The sequence below is a fragment of the Bufo gargarizans genome, chromosome 7 (assembly GCF_014858855.1).
Source record: "Bufo gargarizans isolate SCDJY-AF-19 chromosome 7, ASM1485885v1, whole genome shotgun sequence".
Classification (NCBI taxonomy): Eukaryota; Metazoa; Chordata; class Amphibia; order Anura; family Bufonidae; genus Bufo; species Bufo gargarizans.
Window position 1 is genome coordinate 189,377,098 of NC_058086.1, and position 18,820 is coordinate 189,395,917.

Below are 18,820 nucleotides of genomic sequence, written 5' to 3' on the forward strand. Positions count from 1 at the left end.
GGCAGCTTCGTCGAAGATCGCCAAGAAATTTGATTCATTGTGAATTAATGTCTCACGAATCCCTATAAACCAGGTATACCCAGGCTTGGAAGTTAACCCTTTCCCGACAGCCGACCGTAAATTTCGAACAAAAATTTGCTGTGGGGCCCAGTCAGTTCTAGCTAGTGAGGGCCTCTTACACAGTATAATGACCCCAGTGCTCCCTCCATAAAGTATAACCCCTAGTAATGGGGCCACTGGGGGTCATTATTCTGAATGGGGGGCCACTGTGGGGTCATTAAACTGTGTGGGGGGGGGACATTATACTGTGTGGGGGGCCACTGGGGGTTATTAGACTGTGTGTGGGAGCATTGGGAGGGGCGGGTCATTATACTGTGTGAAAGGCCACTAGTGGTCATTATACAGTATGGAGGCCACTGGCGGTCTTTATACGATGTGGAAACCACAGGGGTACACATAAATGTAAAAAAATGCCACAAGGGGGCCCACTAAGATTTATCACCCAAGGGCCCACATGAAGCCTGGAGCCGGCCCTGCTGATAGCCATATGCTGTCCCGGCATGTTGGAAGTTGTAGTTTTGCAATAGCTGGAAGGTTGCAGGTTGGACACCCTTGCTTTCAATAGGTATTGCAGTTGTTTTAACTCAAGTTATCCCCTATCCATGCCCTGTACCACCTGCAGCCCCCCTGAAATGAGGCTTAGTGGGTTGATGGGGCAGAGCTTAACAGGAGGATGGGTGGAGCTTAGCTGGGAGGTGGGTATGGCTTAGCGCTACAAAAGGCGGAGCTTAGAGGTACAAAGGAGAGGGAGGCACCTAGATATTACTTTGCTTGGGGCCCCAAGAAATGCCAAATCTGCCCCTGTTAATAGGGGGCACAGGATATTTGGGGCTGCACTCATGAATGGCTGCTCTGCAGCACACAGTTCTGCGATTTCTCATTGAGCAATAGTCATTATCCAAGCCCTTGAGTAATGTAATTGCTATGGTGATGACATTGTAGTCAGAGATTTTAGAAGCTCTTCTGCAGACACCCAAATCATGTCCAAACAACTCTGCAAGGGGAAGAAATTCATATTTAGCCTTGTTGCCGTCTCAAGTGCGAGGAGCAGAGAACTGAGGGTCTGACCGTGCGAAGGGAGAGGGATAAACTCCTCTTCCACCCTGCCAGGGTAATGATGACTGCGGCAAGACGGAGTTATGAAGTATTACACAGCCCCCGTCCCCTATGCTAATTGAAATCTGTTTCGTGCGACAATCCGGTTCATTTTAAGCAGCTGCAGAAGTCAAGGCAAATATAAACAAGATCATCGCTAGCGGTTTTCCCAAACAGACGTTTGATATCTTGCGCTATAGACCGTGCAATATTTTGCAAATGTAGTGTGTCCTGTGTTACAGCTTGTCAAGGAGCCAGAATTGATGTCTGCAGCAGCTGAACGAGGGCTGGGAATTGCCACTAGTTGTGAAGAAATGGCATATGCCAGGCAAAAGGGAACCCTCAATTATAGCAAATGTTATCCTGGTGCAGAGGACTCATACTGAAGGACAATTTCCATACTTTGCATTTAATTCAGGAAAAAACAAAATCTAAACACTGTATTACTTTACAGGAAAGTGATATGAGATGATTGTGATTTTTCTTTGAGCCTCCAGGGGGCAGTGTTACTAATGTGGTCGATAACAATATACAGTTGGTCCATAAATATTGGGACATCGACACAATTCGAACATTTTTGGCTCTCTACACCACCATAATGGATTTGAAATGAAACAAACAAGATGTGCTTTAAAGAGAACCTGTCACCGGGATTTTGTGTATAGAGCTGAGGACATGGGTTGCTAGATGGCCGCTAGCACATCCGCAATATCCAGTCCCCATAGCTCTGTGCGCTTTTATTGTGTAAAAAACCTGAATTGATACATATGTAAATTAACCTGAGATGAGTCCTGTCCCTGACTCATCTCACATACAGGACTCATCTCAGGGTAATTTGCATATGTATCAAATCAGGTTTTTTACACAATAAAAGCACACAGAGCTATAGGGACTGGGTATTGCGGATGTGCTAGCAGCCATCTAGCAACCCATGTCCTCAGCTCTATACCCAAAATCCCGGTGACAGGTTCTCTTTAAAGAGGACCTTTCACCGATCCTGACATTGTGAACTAAGTATACAGACATGGAGAGCGGCGCCCGGAGATCTCACTGCACTTACTATTATCCCTGGGCACTGCTCCGTTCTCCCGCTATGCCCTCTGGTATCTTCGGTCACTAAGTTATGGTAGGCGGTCACTAAGTTATGGTAGGCGGAGTCTGCCCTTGTTCTGTTGTAGCGCTGGCCAATCGCAGGAGAAAAGAACCTCCCAGGCTGTGAGCTCTGCGCTGCGTTTGGCCAGCGCTACAGCAGAACAAGGGCAGACTCCGCCTACCATAACTTAGTGACCAAAGATACCGGAGGGCATAGCGGGAGAATGGAGCGGCGCCCAGGGATAATTGCCACCACCAGACATCTGAGAAGCTCTGACAGATGCCTTTCAGAACCTCCTCCTTGAGCTTCCTTTGTTTTGCTTTCAGTTCCTCATCTCGTTAGCCTCTCTCAGCTGTCATGTAGTTGTACTGATTGCATACCTTTAAATCCCTCCCCATAGTGCATCATTTTGCGGTTTATATTACTTCCTGGAGTGTGTGTGCATGCTGATCCTACTTCCCAGTCTTCTACAAGATAAGTGTTGTGCATTCATTTGTGTTTTTCTGTTTGCTGGATCCCAGGTGACTCTGACTCCCTCCGTATCTAGTGTAGGGAGCCGGTGGTCGTGTCCCCTCACTATTATAGGGTGTTCAGGTGTTATACAGTCGAGGTACGAGGATATGCGATCATCTACCATTGGGATTTTCGCATAGGCTGAGCAGTCAGGGAGAGTAGCCAGGTCTGATGCAGGGGTCTCCCTTTTTGTTCCTTAGTTTTGGATCCAGTGAGTCGTATATTCATTTTGTGTTGTCTTGTATCCTGTACACCTTCCGTGACAATAATAGTAAGTGCAGTGAGATCCCCGGGCGCCGCTCTCCATGTCTGTTTACTTAGTTCACAATTTCAGGATCGGTGAAAGGTCCTCTTTAACTGCAGACTGGCAGCTTTAATTTGAGGGTATTTACATCCAAATCAGGTGAACGGTGTAGGAATTACAGCAGTTTGCATATGTGCCTCCCACTTGTTAAGGGACCAAAAGTAATGGGACAGAATAATAATCATAAATCAAACGTTCACTTTTTAATACTTGGTTGCAAATCCTTTGCAGTCAATTACAGCCTGAAGTCTGGAACGCATAGACATCACCAGACGCTGGGTTTCATCCCTGGTGATGCTCTGCCAGGCCTCTACTGCAACTGTCTTCAGTTCCTGCTTGTTCTTGGGGCATTTTCCCTTCAGTTTTGTCTTCAGCAAGTGAAATGAATGCTCAATCGGATTCAGGTCAGGTGATTGACTTGGCCATTGCATAACATTCCATTTCTTTCCCTTAAAAAACTCTTTGGTTGCTTTTGCAGTATGCTTTGGGTCATTGCCCATCTGCACTGTGAAGCGCCGTCCAATGAGTTCTGAAGCATTTGGCTCAATATGAGCAGATAATATTGCCCGAAACACTTCAGAATTCATCCTGCTGCTTTTGTCAGCAGTCACATCATCAATAAATACAAGAGAACCAGTTCCATTGGCAGCCATACATGACCACACCATGACACTGCCACCACCATGCTTCACTGATGAGGTGGTATGCTTAGGATCATGAGCAGTTCCTTTCCTTCTCCATACTCTTCTCTTCCCATCACTCTGGTACAAGTTGATCTTGGTCTCATCTGTCCATAGGATGTTGTTCCAGAACTGTGAAGACTTTTTTAGATGTCGTTTGGCAAACTCTAATCTGGCCTTCCTGTTTCGAGGGTCACCAATGGTTTACATCTTGTGGTGAACGCTCTGTATTCACTCTGGTGAAGTCTTCTCTTGATTGTTGACTTTGACACACATACACCTACCTCCTGGAGAGTGTTCTTGATCTGTTAAACCTACAACAACCCACAATTAGAACGCATCAATCCTCAGAAAAAAACATGAATAAACACCAAAAAATGAGGATGCTATTTGTATAAAAATAATTAATTTTATTAAATTACAAAGAACAATAAATATCAGTATAAGTCAAAAGGGACTAGGACATGAAAAAAACGAGCCTCTAGAATAGGGCTCAACAATGCAGAGAATCGCACTTGAGGGAAATTGCACCCTGAGCAGCCACAGTTGAAAAAGTGTTAAAGATTCGGATGACAATAGATTGAGTAATAGGTGGTGATTACAATACCATATCCCCACAAACATGTTACATAACCAACCAAACTATCCTGGCATCCTCCTCATTGAAACCCAGGTTGATAGTAAGACTGCGGCTGTATAATGATATAGCTGATGACAAATGACTACTAAATGATAACAAATACTGCCAGTCCAACCCACACTGAGTCCATACCCATATTGCTGCTGCTCATGGTGTCCATGGATCCCCAAATGCCTCAACCTCGACACGTTTTTCGCCACGTAGGCTTCGTCAGGAGGTACAGTCAACACTAAGACAAGTTGGGCATATATAGACGAAAAGAGGAGGGATCAATCATTTACCTACCACGATCACCTGCATTGGTGGACGTTCTGGCGCGGTCCTGCCCATGATGTGTGACTGCTTCCTTCAGCGCCTCCCCGTCGCCCAAACAAGCAACCTGATTGGAGCACGTCCGGACAGCAGCCACACAGCGCAGAGTGTTCTTGATCTGGCCAACTGTTGTGAAGGGTGTTTTCTTCACCAGGGAAATAATTTTCGGTCATCCACCACAGTTGTTTTCCGTGGTCTTCCGGGTCTTTTGGTGTTGCTGAGCTCACTGGTGCGTTCCTTCTTTTTAAGAATGTACCAAACAGTTGTTTTGGCCAGGCCTAATATATTTGCTATCTCTCTGATGGGTTTGTTTTGGTTTTTCAGCCTAATGATGGCTTGCTTCACTGATAGTGACAGCTCTTTAGATCTCATCTTGAGAGTTGACAGCGACAGATTCCAAATGCAAATAGCAGACTTGAACTCTGGAGCTTTTATCTGCTTATTGTAATTGGGATAATGAGGGAATAACACACACCTGGCCTTAAAACAACTGAGAAGTCAATTGTCCCATTACTTTTGGGTCCCTTAACAAGTGGGAGGCACTTATGCAAACTGCTGTAATTTCTACACCGTTCACCTGATTTGGATGTAAATACCCTCAAATTAAAGCTGACAGTTAAAGCACATCTTGTTCGTTTCATTTAAAATCTATTGTGGTGGTGTATAGAGCCAAAAATGTTAGAATTGTGTCCATGTCCCAATATTTATGGACCTGACTGTAGAAAATACCACCTTCCGGCAGTGCAGCAGCACATTTGGCAAGACTCAGCCATCGTTTTTCAAGTTCCTCTAAACGTGGCACCAGTTTGAAAAAGGCACTGTTGGCCGAAACGTCACAACTTAGCTGCATAAAAAAAAAATATATATATATATATCACTATTCAAGAAGATTTACTTGTGTCACTGGAGTAATTTTGGGCTATACTTAACGGGGTAGGAACCCTACTTCCAGGGACAAGACACAGCATCTGCTGACTGCATCTAAGCTACCGCTTACTATGTAGTAAATACCACGTCATCCAAATATTATGATTAATAGAATGTTTTATATATTGCAATATCCAAATAAATGTATTCTATGTTTCGGATCTTTATTTATCGTTCCACCCGAGGATTGTAACAAAAACTTACACAAATCCAAACATTAAAGGGGTATTTAGGTTAAATAAAAATGTGGTAGGAGAGGGGAAAAGTAACAAAAATAACGGATCCCTTGCTGCTGCTGTTCGTCTGCTGCTCCGGTCCTCACTCATCTTCAGTTGCACTTCTTGGGCTTAGCATGTCGGAAATGGCTTGGCCGGCTCGCTCAGCCAATGGTGCCAGAATCGTCACCACCAGCTGGAGTCGACAACGGAACTGTAGTGTAGTCACTAATGTAGCCAGATGTTGTCACAGGAAAGTGATCAGGATGCCGCAAGTTTCTAAACTGACATCACTGAGGATCGCCCAGTTACCATGTTAATTTGTATTTTTGGTCCTCGTCCGATCCGTATCTTTTGCGGACCACACGCAGACCAATTAATTTCTATGGGGCCACTAAAAATGCCACCCGTGTGCTGTCCGTATCCATGCAGCCGAGCGGCAAATTATAGAACATGTCTTATTCTTGTTCATTTTTTTTTCCGGACCAGAATAAACATTTTTTTATGTGGGGCCCTTGAAAAGTGCAGGATGCACACGGACCGCATCCGTATTTTGCAGATCAGCGACTCCTTCAACTGGATTCTATGGGAGAATTTAGTGAGCATGCTCTGTTATATGTAGAGGTCATTATGCAGGGAGAGGGAGGAGGAACCGAGCAATGTGCTAATGTCAGCTGCACCTAACTATGCTATTCTGGTGATTATTCATGACCCCGTTACTGCAGAATTCTTACTTTTATAATATGCAAATTAGCCTCTAGGAGCGGGTTGGGGGGCTGGGGGTTATTATACTAGTGTGTCACCTGTCTCACTCCTCTGCCTCTCATTATGGTGGTGTCTAAACCGCAGTACCATAAGGACCGTCTAATGTCACAGGGTCATGTGACTGTGCCCCCCACCCCGTACTGTGCCCCCTTATAACCTGCATTGTGCACTCTTACCATACCCTGTACAGTGCCCCTCATCATTCTATGTATTGCGCCCTCTTATACCCTTTTATCCGGTCACTGCATAGCAGTGTTATCCAGTTACTGTAGGGCGGTTTTATCTGATCACTGTATGGCAATAACTGTATCCCCTTCCCTGCCAACATCATCTTTTTTAGACCTGGCATGAGTGGGGAAAAGTTGCAGATTGCGGTGCAAAGGAACTTTGTCAGAAATATTCCTAATATAGGTGTATTTCTGTTTAATAATTGACCCCCTATTGTATTATTATATTATTATTATTCCAGGGTAGGGCTAATATCTTTATAGTATATAGATTCTAGTATATTATACTGTGATGTGAACCCACTAGGGGGGGGGAAGGGGTCCGTACAAAAATTTGCTGTGGGGCCCAGTCAGTTCTAGCTAGTGAGGGCCTCTTACACAGTATAATGACTCCAGTGCCCCCTCCATACAGTATAACCCCCAGTATGGGGACCACTAGGGATCATTATTCTGAATGGAGGGGCCACTGGGGGTTATCATACTATGTGCGGGGGCATTGGGGGGGTCATTATACTGTGTGAAGGGCCACTAGTGGTCATTATACTGTATAGGGACCACTGGGGGGGGGGGGGGGGTCATTGTACGGTGTGGAAACCACAGGGGTACATGTAATTGTAAAAAAAAATGCCACATGGGGGCCCACTAAGATTTATTGCCCAAGGGCCCACATGAACCTGGAGCCGGCCCTGCTGGTAGAGAGCAGGAGGAGCTGAGCAGATTGATCTAGTTTTATGGCACAAGATTCACTTGTAATTGACTTGTAATTCATTCACTTTAATCCTTGCTCATTCTGAAATAAGGAGTCCTGTGGGTGGTCCTACTCAATGATTGACTGCCCGTTTGGTATTCTTTGTGTTCATACAGTCAGTCCACACTGACCAGGAATAAAAAATGACAAGTTAAAAGGATCTTTTCCCACAAAATTAAATATCAATCTGCTCAGCTCCTCCTGCTAAAAAAAAAAGAAGGAAAATGTATGTTCATTGTGATAGGTTCCCTTTAATTTAAAGGGGTTATCCAACCCCCATCGTGGCCTGCTATTGGCTGCCCCCCCCCTCCATCTTTGGATGCAGCGGCGGCTGTGCAGGCATCAGAAGCGACGCGGGTATTGGGGAGCAAGGTAAGTACAACCTGTGTGAGGGGCCTGGGCATCAGAGGGGGCATGATAGGGTTTGGATGACCCCTTTAAGAACAGTCACAGGAGATTTGGCGAGGTTGATCCTTTTACAGTGTTGTGGAAATGTTATTAGGATGTGTATTTAATATATTGTGTATTTTCATCATGTCTCTCAGTGTCAGGGTAATCCATTGGAGTGGATATCTTCCTGTGTATGTCCTGTCACAGCTGCTGGGCGCAGAGGTCTCCGTCGGGGAATGGTCCATGTGCTAAGCACTAGGCTGTGGGCCGGGGAGACTGATGTGTTCAGCAGAGCAGTGTTTTGTTGGCTGATGTATGGACGCCGGCTAGGGCCCCCGCGCAAGACGCAGATTTATTGGCCTGGCGTGGATGCATTTGTTAAGAGAACAATATATGAAAGGAACGTGCGTTTGTTGTCGCTAGTGCGCCTGATCAGCCGCTGGAGATAATGACGCTGTACTGTAAATAAACCTGCATGAGGATCATAGTAACTTTATCTGGCATTGATCACTGAGCAAGACTGGATAAAGTTCGCTCCAGTGGTAATGGTAGATTATTGCATACATGTGTTTGTTAGCTAGGGTATTCTAAATGATGGTGTCTTGTCTTCCTATGTCATCACTTCGTGTATGTCATCCCTTCCTGTATGTAATCACTTCCTGTATGTCATCTCTTCCTGTATGTCATCTCTTCCTGTATGTCATCCCTTCCTGTATGTCATCCCTTCCTGTATGTCATCACTTCCTGTATGTCCTCACTTCCTGTATCCTTGTCTTGGGCCAGCCCCTTTTACACCTTTTGTTAGTAAATAAAAGACACAGACTGAGCAGGGCGAGGAGGAGTGCTCAGCAAGAATTCATTCAATATGGTAACACTTGGGTCTGGCTCTGACTGCGGCTAGGGAATAGGGATTTACCTTTTTCCTTACACAAACTTTGATGCGAGCTGATTACAACTATTAATATTTCTACAACAACAGTAAACTCGTACAGCCATTGGTTGCTGAGGATAAGGATGGATTGGGCTCATAAGGCCCATGTGAGGTTGCACCTTCAGACCAGTTTTGCACAAGAGTATTCAGTCCAGGAAACGTTCCATGTGACGGCTGTATTTCTTGGACTGAACACTGCTCCTCTGCCCTGAAGTCACAGCATCATAATAACTTCTGATGCTGTCAGTTCCCGCCTGACCGCAGGTCTACTGATCTGCACTCACATAATGCTGTGATTACAGTACAGATGATCCGCGGACACATCATGAGTCATTACGTATGGTGCCGTGAGTTCCGAACAGTGGAGAAGTGCTCAGAACGGGAAATACAGGCGCCACGCGGAGCGTGTTTCCCAAACTGAATACTCGTGTGAAATTGGTCTAAGGGTGCGACCAAACGGTGCGGTTGGCCACATGTAGCCAGTCCACGCCCAACACGGCAACTAATGGCTGCATGAATTTGCTTTAAAGGGATCAACCGCTCCTGTGAAATAGGAGTTAGGAATATTCTTCACCACGTTGCAAGTCCTGTAATTAACGTCTTCAGTAATTCCCCATATCCAGGAATTAAGAGAATAGAGGCAGTTCTTGTGATGAAAGCCCCATTCTGTATCCATTCAGTTGGAGAATGCTGTTGGCTTTCTAGAAAATATTCAATATAAAGCAAGGGGTTTTTTTATTTAATGCCCAGCTGCGAAACTCATTGGGCCAGATTTATCATTAGCTCAGGTCAGAATAATTGAGTGAAAAAGTCCCAAACGCTAAAACTGCGCACAAATTTGCAACTTTTTTCTGCTCTGCACTATGCTTGCCAGTTTTCTGAAAGTGGGAGTGTTTTCTTATGTAAATGAATCTCTAGACAGATTTACTATTGGGACTATTAAAAAAGTCGCAATTTTTTACTCCAGTGAAGACCATGCATATCTTATAAGACTTTTTAATAGAACATGCGACTTTTCCATAAAAAAAAGTGCGACTTTTTCGTAAAGATGTGCGACTTTTGTAAAGCTGCTTACTGACGGATAAACTGCTACCGTCAAAGCACATTTATTACAGTCTTAAAGGGCCGATCATAAATCTGACTTGGCTAAAACTGACTTTAGCCATATGTTAAAGTGGAGTGAGCTGTCAGAGTCATGATAAATCTGGCCCATTGACTTTTTCTACAGACAGTGTTTTTGTCTCTTTGCTAAGTAACTAATCCCATTCTCTTTTAATATATTTTACGCTCCCAAAAAATCTATAATGTACAAGCAGCAATGGGAAAGTTATTGAAAGTTGGACACAATCTTAAATCCTTTACTTCCTACTGGAAAAAAGCCCTACTGGAAAAAGCATGTGCTATTGTAAGGAAAGGCCTGTCCCATCTCTGTGAGGGGGCCAGTGCTTAGTAGATGAGACTCTGTTGGTCTGCAGATAGGTACCAGTGCTTAGTAGATGAGACTCTGTTAGCCTGCAGATAGGTACCAGTGCTGCTTAGTAGATGAGACTCTGTTGGTCTGCAGATAGGTACCAGTGCTGCTTAGTAGATGAGACTCTGTTGGTCTGCAGATAGGTACCAGTGCTGCTTAGTAGATGAGACTCTGTTGGCCTGAAGATAGGTTCCAGTGCTTAGTAGATGAGACTCTGTTGGTCTGCAGATAGGTACCAATGCTTAGTAGGAGCACTGGTAACTATCTGCAGATTGCATGGGTGACTAGAGAATGATGCTGAGATTGGGAAACTAAGCCACAGACCCTGGATTACCAGCTTGTTGACCCGGGAGCCAACCGGACAACTAAGCCACAGACCCTGGGCCACCAGCCTTTGGCCAGGGCACCAGCCTTCTGAGAGACTGAGGGACAACTATCTCAGGCCTTTCCTCAGCATGAAATTTTCCTCTGCATAGGAGGAGACTGGTGAAGCCAACTCAGCACCTTGCCTGTATTGTTTTGTACTTGAGCTCCTCCGGTGAAGAAGCGAACTGGCTTACTGAAAACCCTCTGTTGACTTATTTCCCATTGGGGTGCACCATGCCTCACCATCCCTTCTAGAGAGAAGCTACAGATGGTGACACCTCGACGATATCGACATAGCGTTGGGGCCACCCCAAACCTAGCGACTGCATTATTACATGGGAAATGCAAGTATTTACTAATACAAACTATGTAAGGAGAGGTGACAGGTCCTCTTTATCCAAAATAGTACCCCCACACAGTCCATTATTTTTACCTTTTGACAGTGTATGGTCAGTCACAGAAATAATATCACAGCACTCTCTCGCTGTCACAGACAGAATGCTAGAATGTCACTAAACAACCCTATAGACTGTTGTTTGTGAGACATAGGAGGTGGTGAGGGAAAGATGTTGGTGTGGATTGCAGCCATATTTTAAATTATTTTTTAATAACTATAAAGAATTATGGAAAGAAGAAAGATAGTAAGGCATTGTGTCAGGAAGTTTAATTCCAACATTGTCAACACCTTGATATAAGAACACACGGTACTTAAAAACTTTGGCCTAAAGGATCCTCTATAAGAGCCTAAGCTCTGATGGAGCCATATATCCAACAGAGGACAGGTAGCATTAATACTTGCTAAGCCTGGGTTCACACTCCATTTTAGCACCCCCGCTGGGTTTACATAGGGAGTATACACTCACCTAAAGAATTATTAGGAACACCATACTAATACGGTGTTGGACCCCCTTTTGCCTTCAGAACTGCCTTAATTCTACGTGGCATTGATTCAACAAGGTGCTGATAGCATTCTTTAGAAATGTTGGCCCATATTGATAGGATAGCATCTTGCAGTTGATGGAGATTTGATGGATGCACATCCAGGGCACGAAGCTCCCGTTCCACCACATCCCAAAGATGCTCTATTGGGTTGAGATCTGGTGACTGTGGGGCCATTTTAGTACAGTGAACTCATTGTCATGTTCAAGAAACCAATTTGAAATGATTCGAGCTTTGTGACATGGTGCATTATCCTGCTGGAAGTAGCCATCAGAGGATGGGTACATGGTGGTCATGAAGGGATGGACATGGTCAGAAACAATGCTCAGGTAGCCCGTGGCATTTAAACGATGGCCAATTGGCACTAAGGGGCCTAAAGTGTGCCCAGAAAACATCCCCCACACCATTACACCACCACCACCAGCCTGCACAGTGGTAACAAGGCATGATGGATACATGTTCTCATTCTGTTTACGCCAAATTCGGACTCTACCATTTGAATGTCTCAACAGAAATCGAGACTCATCAGACCAGGCAACATTTTTCCAGTCTTCAACAGTCCAATTTTGGTGAGCTCGTGCAAATTGTAGCCTCTCTTTCCTATTTGTAGTGGAGATGAGTGGTACCCGATGGGGTCTTCTGCTGTTGTAGCCCACCTTTCTTTCCTATTCTGACATTCAGTTTGGAGTTCAGGAGATTGTCTTGACCAGGACCACAACCCTACATGCATTGAAGCAACCGCCATGTGATTGGTTGACTAGATAATTGCATTAATGAGATATAGAACAGGTGTTCCTAATAATTCTTTAGGTGAGTGTACATCTGAATACCTGAAAATGGTACAGTTACTTGAATGAGACAAATGGAGTGAAAGCATTCGTCTTTTATCTCTGTTTGACCAGATTTCCATTTGTTTCTGTCTTTTTTTCTGGATAGGATATCTTTATTCTGCTCTTGGGTAAAAAACAGAATGAATAACAAGCATGGACCCATTGAAGTATACATCGGAATAGCATTTTTGGATGCTCAAATGTATACCTCCAACTAGATATGAGCGAACTGAAGTTGATGAAGTGGAATTAAATCCGAATTTCAGGAAAAATTAGATTTGCACTGAATCCGAATTTCCTCACGCTTCGCGGTAACAAATCAAATTTTTTTCTAAAATGGCTGTTGCACGTGTTAGGACATGGAGCAAGGAACTCTGGGAACGAGGGATCACCCACAATGCCATGCATGCAGCCAATTCAGCAGCCAGCCAGCCCTGTGATGTCACAGCCCTATAAATAGCCTCAGCCATCTTGGATTCAGCCATTTTCCAGTGTATTTAGTTAAGGGAGAGATGTCAGCAGGCGCTAGGGACAGTGCAAGGAAAGACTACAAAACTTTTATTTTGCTGTATAGAAGTTCAGGGAAAGGATAGGGAGGAATCATTACACAGTATTGAAGCAGAACAGGGTTCAGTATAGGGAGGTTACAGCCTGGGTAATAGGAACAATCCTATTACACCTTGCAGCACTGACTGGGGATCCAAATTGCCATTATACAGCGCTGTAATTCCAGCAAACCGTTCTTGTTATTGGGGTGCTGTTTGATACAGCCATTAACAAGGTTTATTACAAGGAAATATTTCTACTGTCTTATTTGCCCTTGTGCAGTGCAGTTATATGTTCTAAAGTGTTTTTTGACTTGTATTAGTGGGAAAAAAGGGCTTATTAGCCGTTGTGTGGTGAAGTGAGAAAATTACATCCCTTTTTGGCGTATATTAGTGGCAAAAAATATATATATTATTTGTCGTTCAGCGGTGCAGTTATATGTTCTAAAGCCTTTTGTGGCATGTATTAGTGGAAAAAAATTAGGGCCTATTTGTCTTTCAGTGGTGCAGTTATATGTTCTAAAGCCTTCTTTGGTGTGTATTAGTGGGAAAAAAAGGGCTTATTAGCCGTTGTTTGGTGAAGTGAGAAAATTACTGACTTTTTGGGGGTGTTTTAATTTCCTTTTTATTTATTTATTTGATCTAACAGTATGTCAGACAGAGAAGTGACAGGTCCTGCACGGGGGAGTGACAGAGGCCTAAATGTTTCTGGCGCAGGCACAGGTCACAGCAGAGTAAGGGGGCGTGGAAGCAGGAGTCGCAGCGAAATGCCTGAGCTCCCAGTGTCATCTAGCAATCGTGTCTTCACCAGCAACCCTACGGTTCTTAAATGGTTGACTCGGACATCCACTTCGTCCCAAGTGACATCAGACACCCCCAGCCAAGAGTCGGTGGGTTTGTCAGACACAACCCTTAGTTGGCATGGCCCGGGAGCAGGCCCTGTGCCCTCACCTGTCCTCAACCTGCCTTTGTCCTTTTCTGTTGCCTCAGCCAGACAAATATATGCTGTGGGCTCAGCTCCACTATACAGTCAGAACGATCTACTAGAGGACAGTCAGCAGCTACTGGGCAGCCAAGATGTAGAGGAGACATCCGCCGCTTCCTCCAGTAGGCGGGCAAGTAGTGTTGAGGAGAGTGGCATGGCAGCTGGATGTTTCAAGCTGTCAGGCTCCTGACCCAGAGAACGTTGAGGAGGACATCAGTGACGTGCAGACAGTACTTGATGATAATGATGTAGCTGATCGCACTTGGGAGCCGGGTGAATTAGGAGCTTCATCATCATCGAGAGAAGAGGGTGGCAGCTTGCCCGTGAGGCAGCTAGCATGGCCGGGAGCCAGCAGTGGGAGGTCGGGAGCCAAACGTGCCCGGGGTAGACCACCCAGTTCGAAGGAGTCTACCTGCCCAGAAAGTAGTGGTGCAGGGGTTCACAGAAGCAGCGACGGTAGCAGTCAGTCAGTGCAGAGTGTTGGGTGTAAAATCACCTACTCGGCAGTGTGGCAGTTTTTTGTTAAGCTGCCGGAGGTGAACATAGCCATTTATAGAATCTGTGGCCAGGTCACCACAGCCCTGCGTCAACATATGCAGCGTCACCATTAAGTGGCCTGGGAGAACCGTGGCTCCGATGTGGTGGTCCAGCCTGCCGCAGCAACCGCTGCATCACTCAGTGGCACGCACCCTATTTCAGGCAGTTAAGGCTCCACCACCTCAGCCGAAGGCAGCTGTCTGTCCTTCCCATCATCTGCTGGTCCTGATGCTCCTCCTCCTACTCCTCATCAGTCATTCTGTCAGCAATCGATCATCAAAGCGGTTGCCAAGAAACAACAGTATGCGTGCACTGATATAACGGCGCAAAAGCTGAATGTGCTCCTGGCCAAGTTGCTGGTACTGCAGTCCCTCTTTTTCCAAATGGTGGACTCTGCACATTTCAGAGAACTGATGACTTGTGCCGAGCCGAGTTGGAGAGTCCCAAGCCGTCATTTCTTTGTCAAAAAGGAAGTACCAGCCCTGCACACGTAGAACAGAAGGTGGGCCAGTCCTTGAGCCTGTCGGTGTCTGCCAAAGTGCACGGCAGCGCTGACGTGTGGAGCTGTAACTACGGTCAGGGACAATACATGTCCTTTACGACCCACTGGGTGAATGTGGTTCCTGCACAGCCACACCAGCAACTTGGCCAGGTGACGCCGCTTCTGCCTCTATGTTCTCACGCCGTTGGTCCTGTGACAATGTCCGCCTCTGCCCCCTCATCCTCAGCCTCCATTGCAGGGACAATTCACAGTGCCCCTCATACCACATGTGCAGCACATGGCGGTGTCACGCTGTTCTGCACCTCGTTTGCCTGGGCAAACTGAGTCACACAGGGGAGGAACTGCTCCGTGTCCTTCATCAAGTAATCGAATCCTGGCTTTCTCCGTGACAACTGAAAATCGGAACCATGGTGACCGACAACATGAAGAACATGGTGTCGGCGCTGCGTCAAGGAGGACTGAGCACTGCGCCCTGCATGGCACACGTGTTCAATCTGGTTCAGCTCCATCAGCCGCAACTTGAGTCTAGAGTCTCTAATAAGCAGCTTTCTTCACCGCCTAGTGAATAAACTACTCACCAGCAGCTAGACCTGGAGCACGACCTGAACCAGCAGGTGGTAGCATACTTGGACAGCACCCTGCCACACCACATTGAAGATCCGCTGGACTACTGGGCAGCCAAACTGGCTTTGTGTCCGCAAGTGGCAGAGTTTGCCCTGGAAAAGCTGTCCTGCCCGGCCAGTAGTGTGGCATCAGAGTGGGTGTTTAGTGCGGCATGGGCCATAGTTACCCCAAGAAAAACTTTCCTGTCCACCCAAAATGTGGAGAGACTGACCTTTGTCAAGATGAAACAGGCATGGATCGGCCAGGATTTCCACCCACCAATGCCTGATGCATCAGACTAGATCATCCATGGTGCCACACCAACACTTTGACAAAAGAGACCAGTTTCTTTTGGCTACCTGCCTTAGCTACTATTCTGATGCTGCCACCCGCCTGATGCCACACATCTGATGCCAATAGCTCCTTCTTCTTCTTCTGAATTGAAAGTAATCGCAAAGTCATTCTTTGCCAAAAATTTACTTATTCACCCCAAAAAAAAACATTTCCACTGCATTTCAGCCCTGCCACAAAATGACCTGCTGATATCATGTACAAAACAAGACCGGCACTCACTGGCATTCCGTTATACATTTCCGTCATAGAATTGCGTTATGGTCCGTAGTAACGGAATCCATAACGCAATTCTGCTTTTACCATTAAATGAAGCGCAAACGAATCTCATAACATGAAATTCACTCATCCCTATTCTTCTCGTTAGCTCAGGAGAAAGTGGTAACAAGGACAAGGTAGCTGATATCACTCTGCTATGCTCATTGAATTAGAAGAAAAGACTGGTTGTTAAAAAAGGGGAGGGGGAGTGCTTGAAATCATTGTCTTCTTCTGTTAACCATGGTTACCTCCAAGAAAACACATGCAGTCATCATTGTTTTTCATCAAAAGGACTTCACAGGCAAAGACATTGCTGCTTGTAAGATTGCACCTAAATAAACCATTTATAGGATCATCAAGAACAGAGATGGCCAACCAGAGGCTTTCCAGCTGTTGCAAACCTACAACTCCCAGCATGCCCTGACTGCCTACAGCTATCAGCCTACAGCAGGGCATGGTGAGAGTTGTAGTTTTACAACAGATGGAGAGCCGCAGGTTGGCCATGCCTAATCAAGAACATCAGGGAGATATGTTCATATGCTGAGATGGAAGGCTTCATGGTGCCCAGGAAAGTCCAGCAATTGCCAGGACTGTCTCCTAAAGAGGATTCCGCTACAAGATCAGGTGACTGACCACCAGTCAATGGCAACAGGCAGGTGTGAGTGCATCTGCAAGCACAGTGAGGCGAAGACTTTTGGAGGATGACCTGGTGTCAAAACCATCAAGAAATACAGGAATTGAACTGCAGAGGACTGAGGTAAAGTTATTATTTATGAAGCCCCATTCAGACAGTTTGAGACATCTGGAAAAATGAATGCATGGAGAAAAAAAGGTGAGCGCTACTATTAGGCCTGCATCATGCCAACAGTAAAGCATCCTGAGACCATTCATGTGTAAGACTGCCTCTCATCCAATGAAAAAAGAATGGCATCAAAACATCCTCCAAGAACAACTTCCTTCAACCATCCAGGAGCAAATTAGTAAAGAACAAAGAGCTATTTCCTGAAGGATCAAGCGCCATGTCACAATGATGACCACTGTGCTTGGTGAACAAAACATTGAAATTTTGGGTCCATGGTCAGAAAACTCCTCAGATCTCAATCGCATAGAGAACCTGTGGTCAATCCACAAAAACCCCAAACACTGATTAGACAAGAATGATTTGCCACCAGTTTGTCAGGATTTGGTCCACAAGTTGATATCCAGCATGCCCGAACCAATTGCAGAGTCTTGAAAAAGAAGGGTCAGCAATGGAAATATTGAGGCTTTGTATAAACCTGATGTATTTGTCAATAAAGAAAGTATGAAATTAGTAATGAGCGAATCCGGTTTGTCTTGCTGTGGACGAACCCGATTTTTTCATCTGCACCACACATATTTAAACGGCCTCACTCATTGGAGGCAATACATTTTAGTGCATAGACGGAGATAGGGATAATAATGAACATGAGCGATGCAGATGAACGAATCAGGTTCAATCAAAGCTAATTTTCTCCCTATATGAAATACTTATAATTGTACTTCAGTATACCGTAAAAACAAAAAGATAAAAAAAACACAGAACCAGCAAACTTTGAGAAAGCCAAAATTTACGTCAGTCTCGAAATTTTTGGCTACAACTGTACATATAACTGAGGCAAATCAGAAAAACATTTACATAATTGAGACAGGACCTCTATTGCGACAAAGAGAAGGGGCTTGTTGTGAGAACCTCCTTGGTGCCATTGATTATAGGTGTTAGGCATTCCTGGTGAGGAGCCACTGAGATAAATAGCAAAGTAGCAATAAGTTGGATATAATGATGATGATGAAACGGGATGTATGGTCACTATGGACAACACGTAATTCTGTGGCTTTCTAGACAATGAGCAGCAAGGTGACCAAGGTGACCAGTGGCTGGGGAACAGAAGAGCGCTGGAAAGGTACATACACTCTAAAGTTTATTATTTTACAATTTTAGCCTCTTGAAAGACATAAACATTTTTTTAAAGAAAACTGTGGAAAGAACTGGAAATGTGTTCTCACCACCTCTGAGCATCAGGCATATTTACAGCAAAAAAAAAAAAAAGAAGAAGGACCGGTATAGTTCACAGAGATTTCTGGGACAATTTGAGAGAATTTTCCTTAAGCTAATTCATAGTACTTTCCAGTCTCTGGGTCAAAATAACAGTTCAAACATGGGTCATACAGCAAGGTCAGAATGTCTTCTTCCTCATCTGCACCAATCCCATCATCACCTGTAGGGTAAGAGACATAACATAATGTAAGAAACTATAGTATGGTATTTTGTATTGTGTTAAAGAAAAGGTGCACCAATTGGTCTATGGATTGTCCTCATTTATTAAGAGGCTTTTCTGAGACCGAGGGGCACCACAAAGTCACCTTAATGACTCATATGTCACCTGTAGAAGAAAGTCCGTAATACAGTATACTTCCTTTCTCAGAGTTGCGTGGATCTGCCACTCAGAAATCTAGTCAAGTGACGGGCCTATTCTGAAAAATCCTGCATCCGCTGACATCTTTTACCAGGTTT

The 18,820-nt window shown here is 45.0% G+C and overlaps 1 protein-coding gene across 1 annotated transcript in view; it reads right to left on the reverse strand.

Moving 5' to 3' along the window:
- Window positions 1-18,242: 18,242 nt before the first annotated feature.
- CFAP20DC (CFAP20 domain containing) overlaps window positions 18,243-18,820 on the reverse strand; it is a 327,497-nt gene continuing 326,919 nt past the window's right edge. The window contains exon 8 of the mRNA XM_044301886.1: window positions 18,243-18,524. Coding sequence (XP_044157821.1) covers window positions 18,412-18,524 — 113 coding nt within the window. The 3' untranslated portion in view covers window positions 18,243-18,411. The remainder of the gene's footprint in view (window positions 18,525-18,820) is intronic.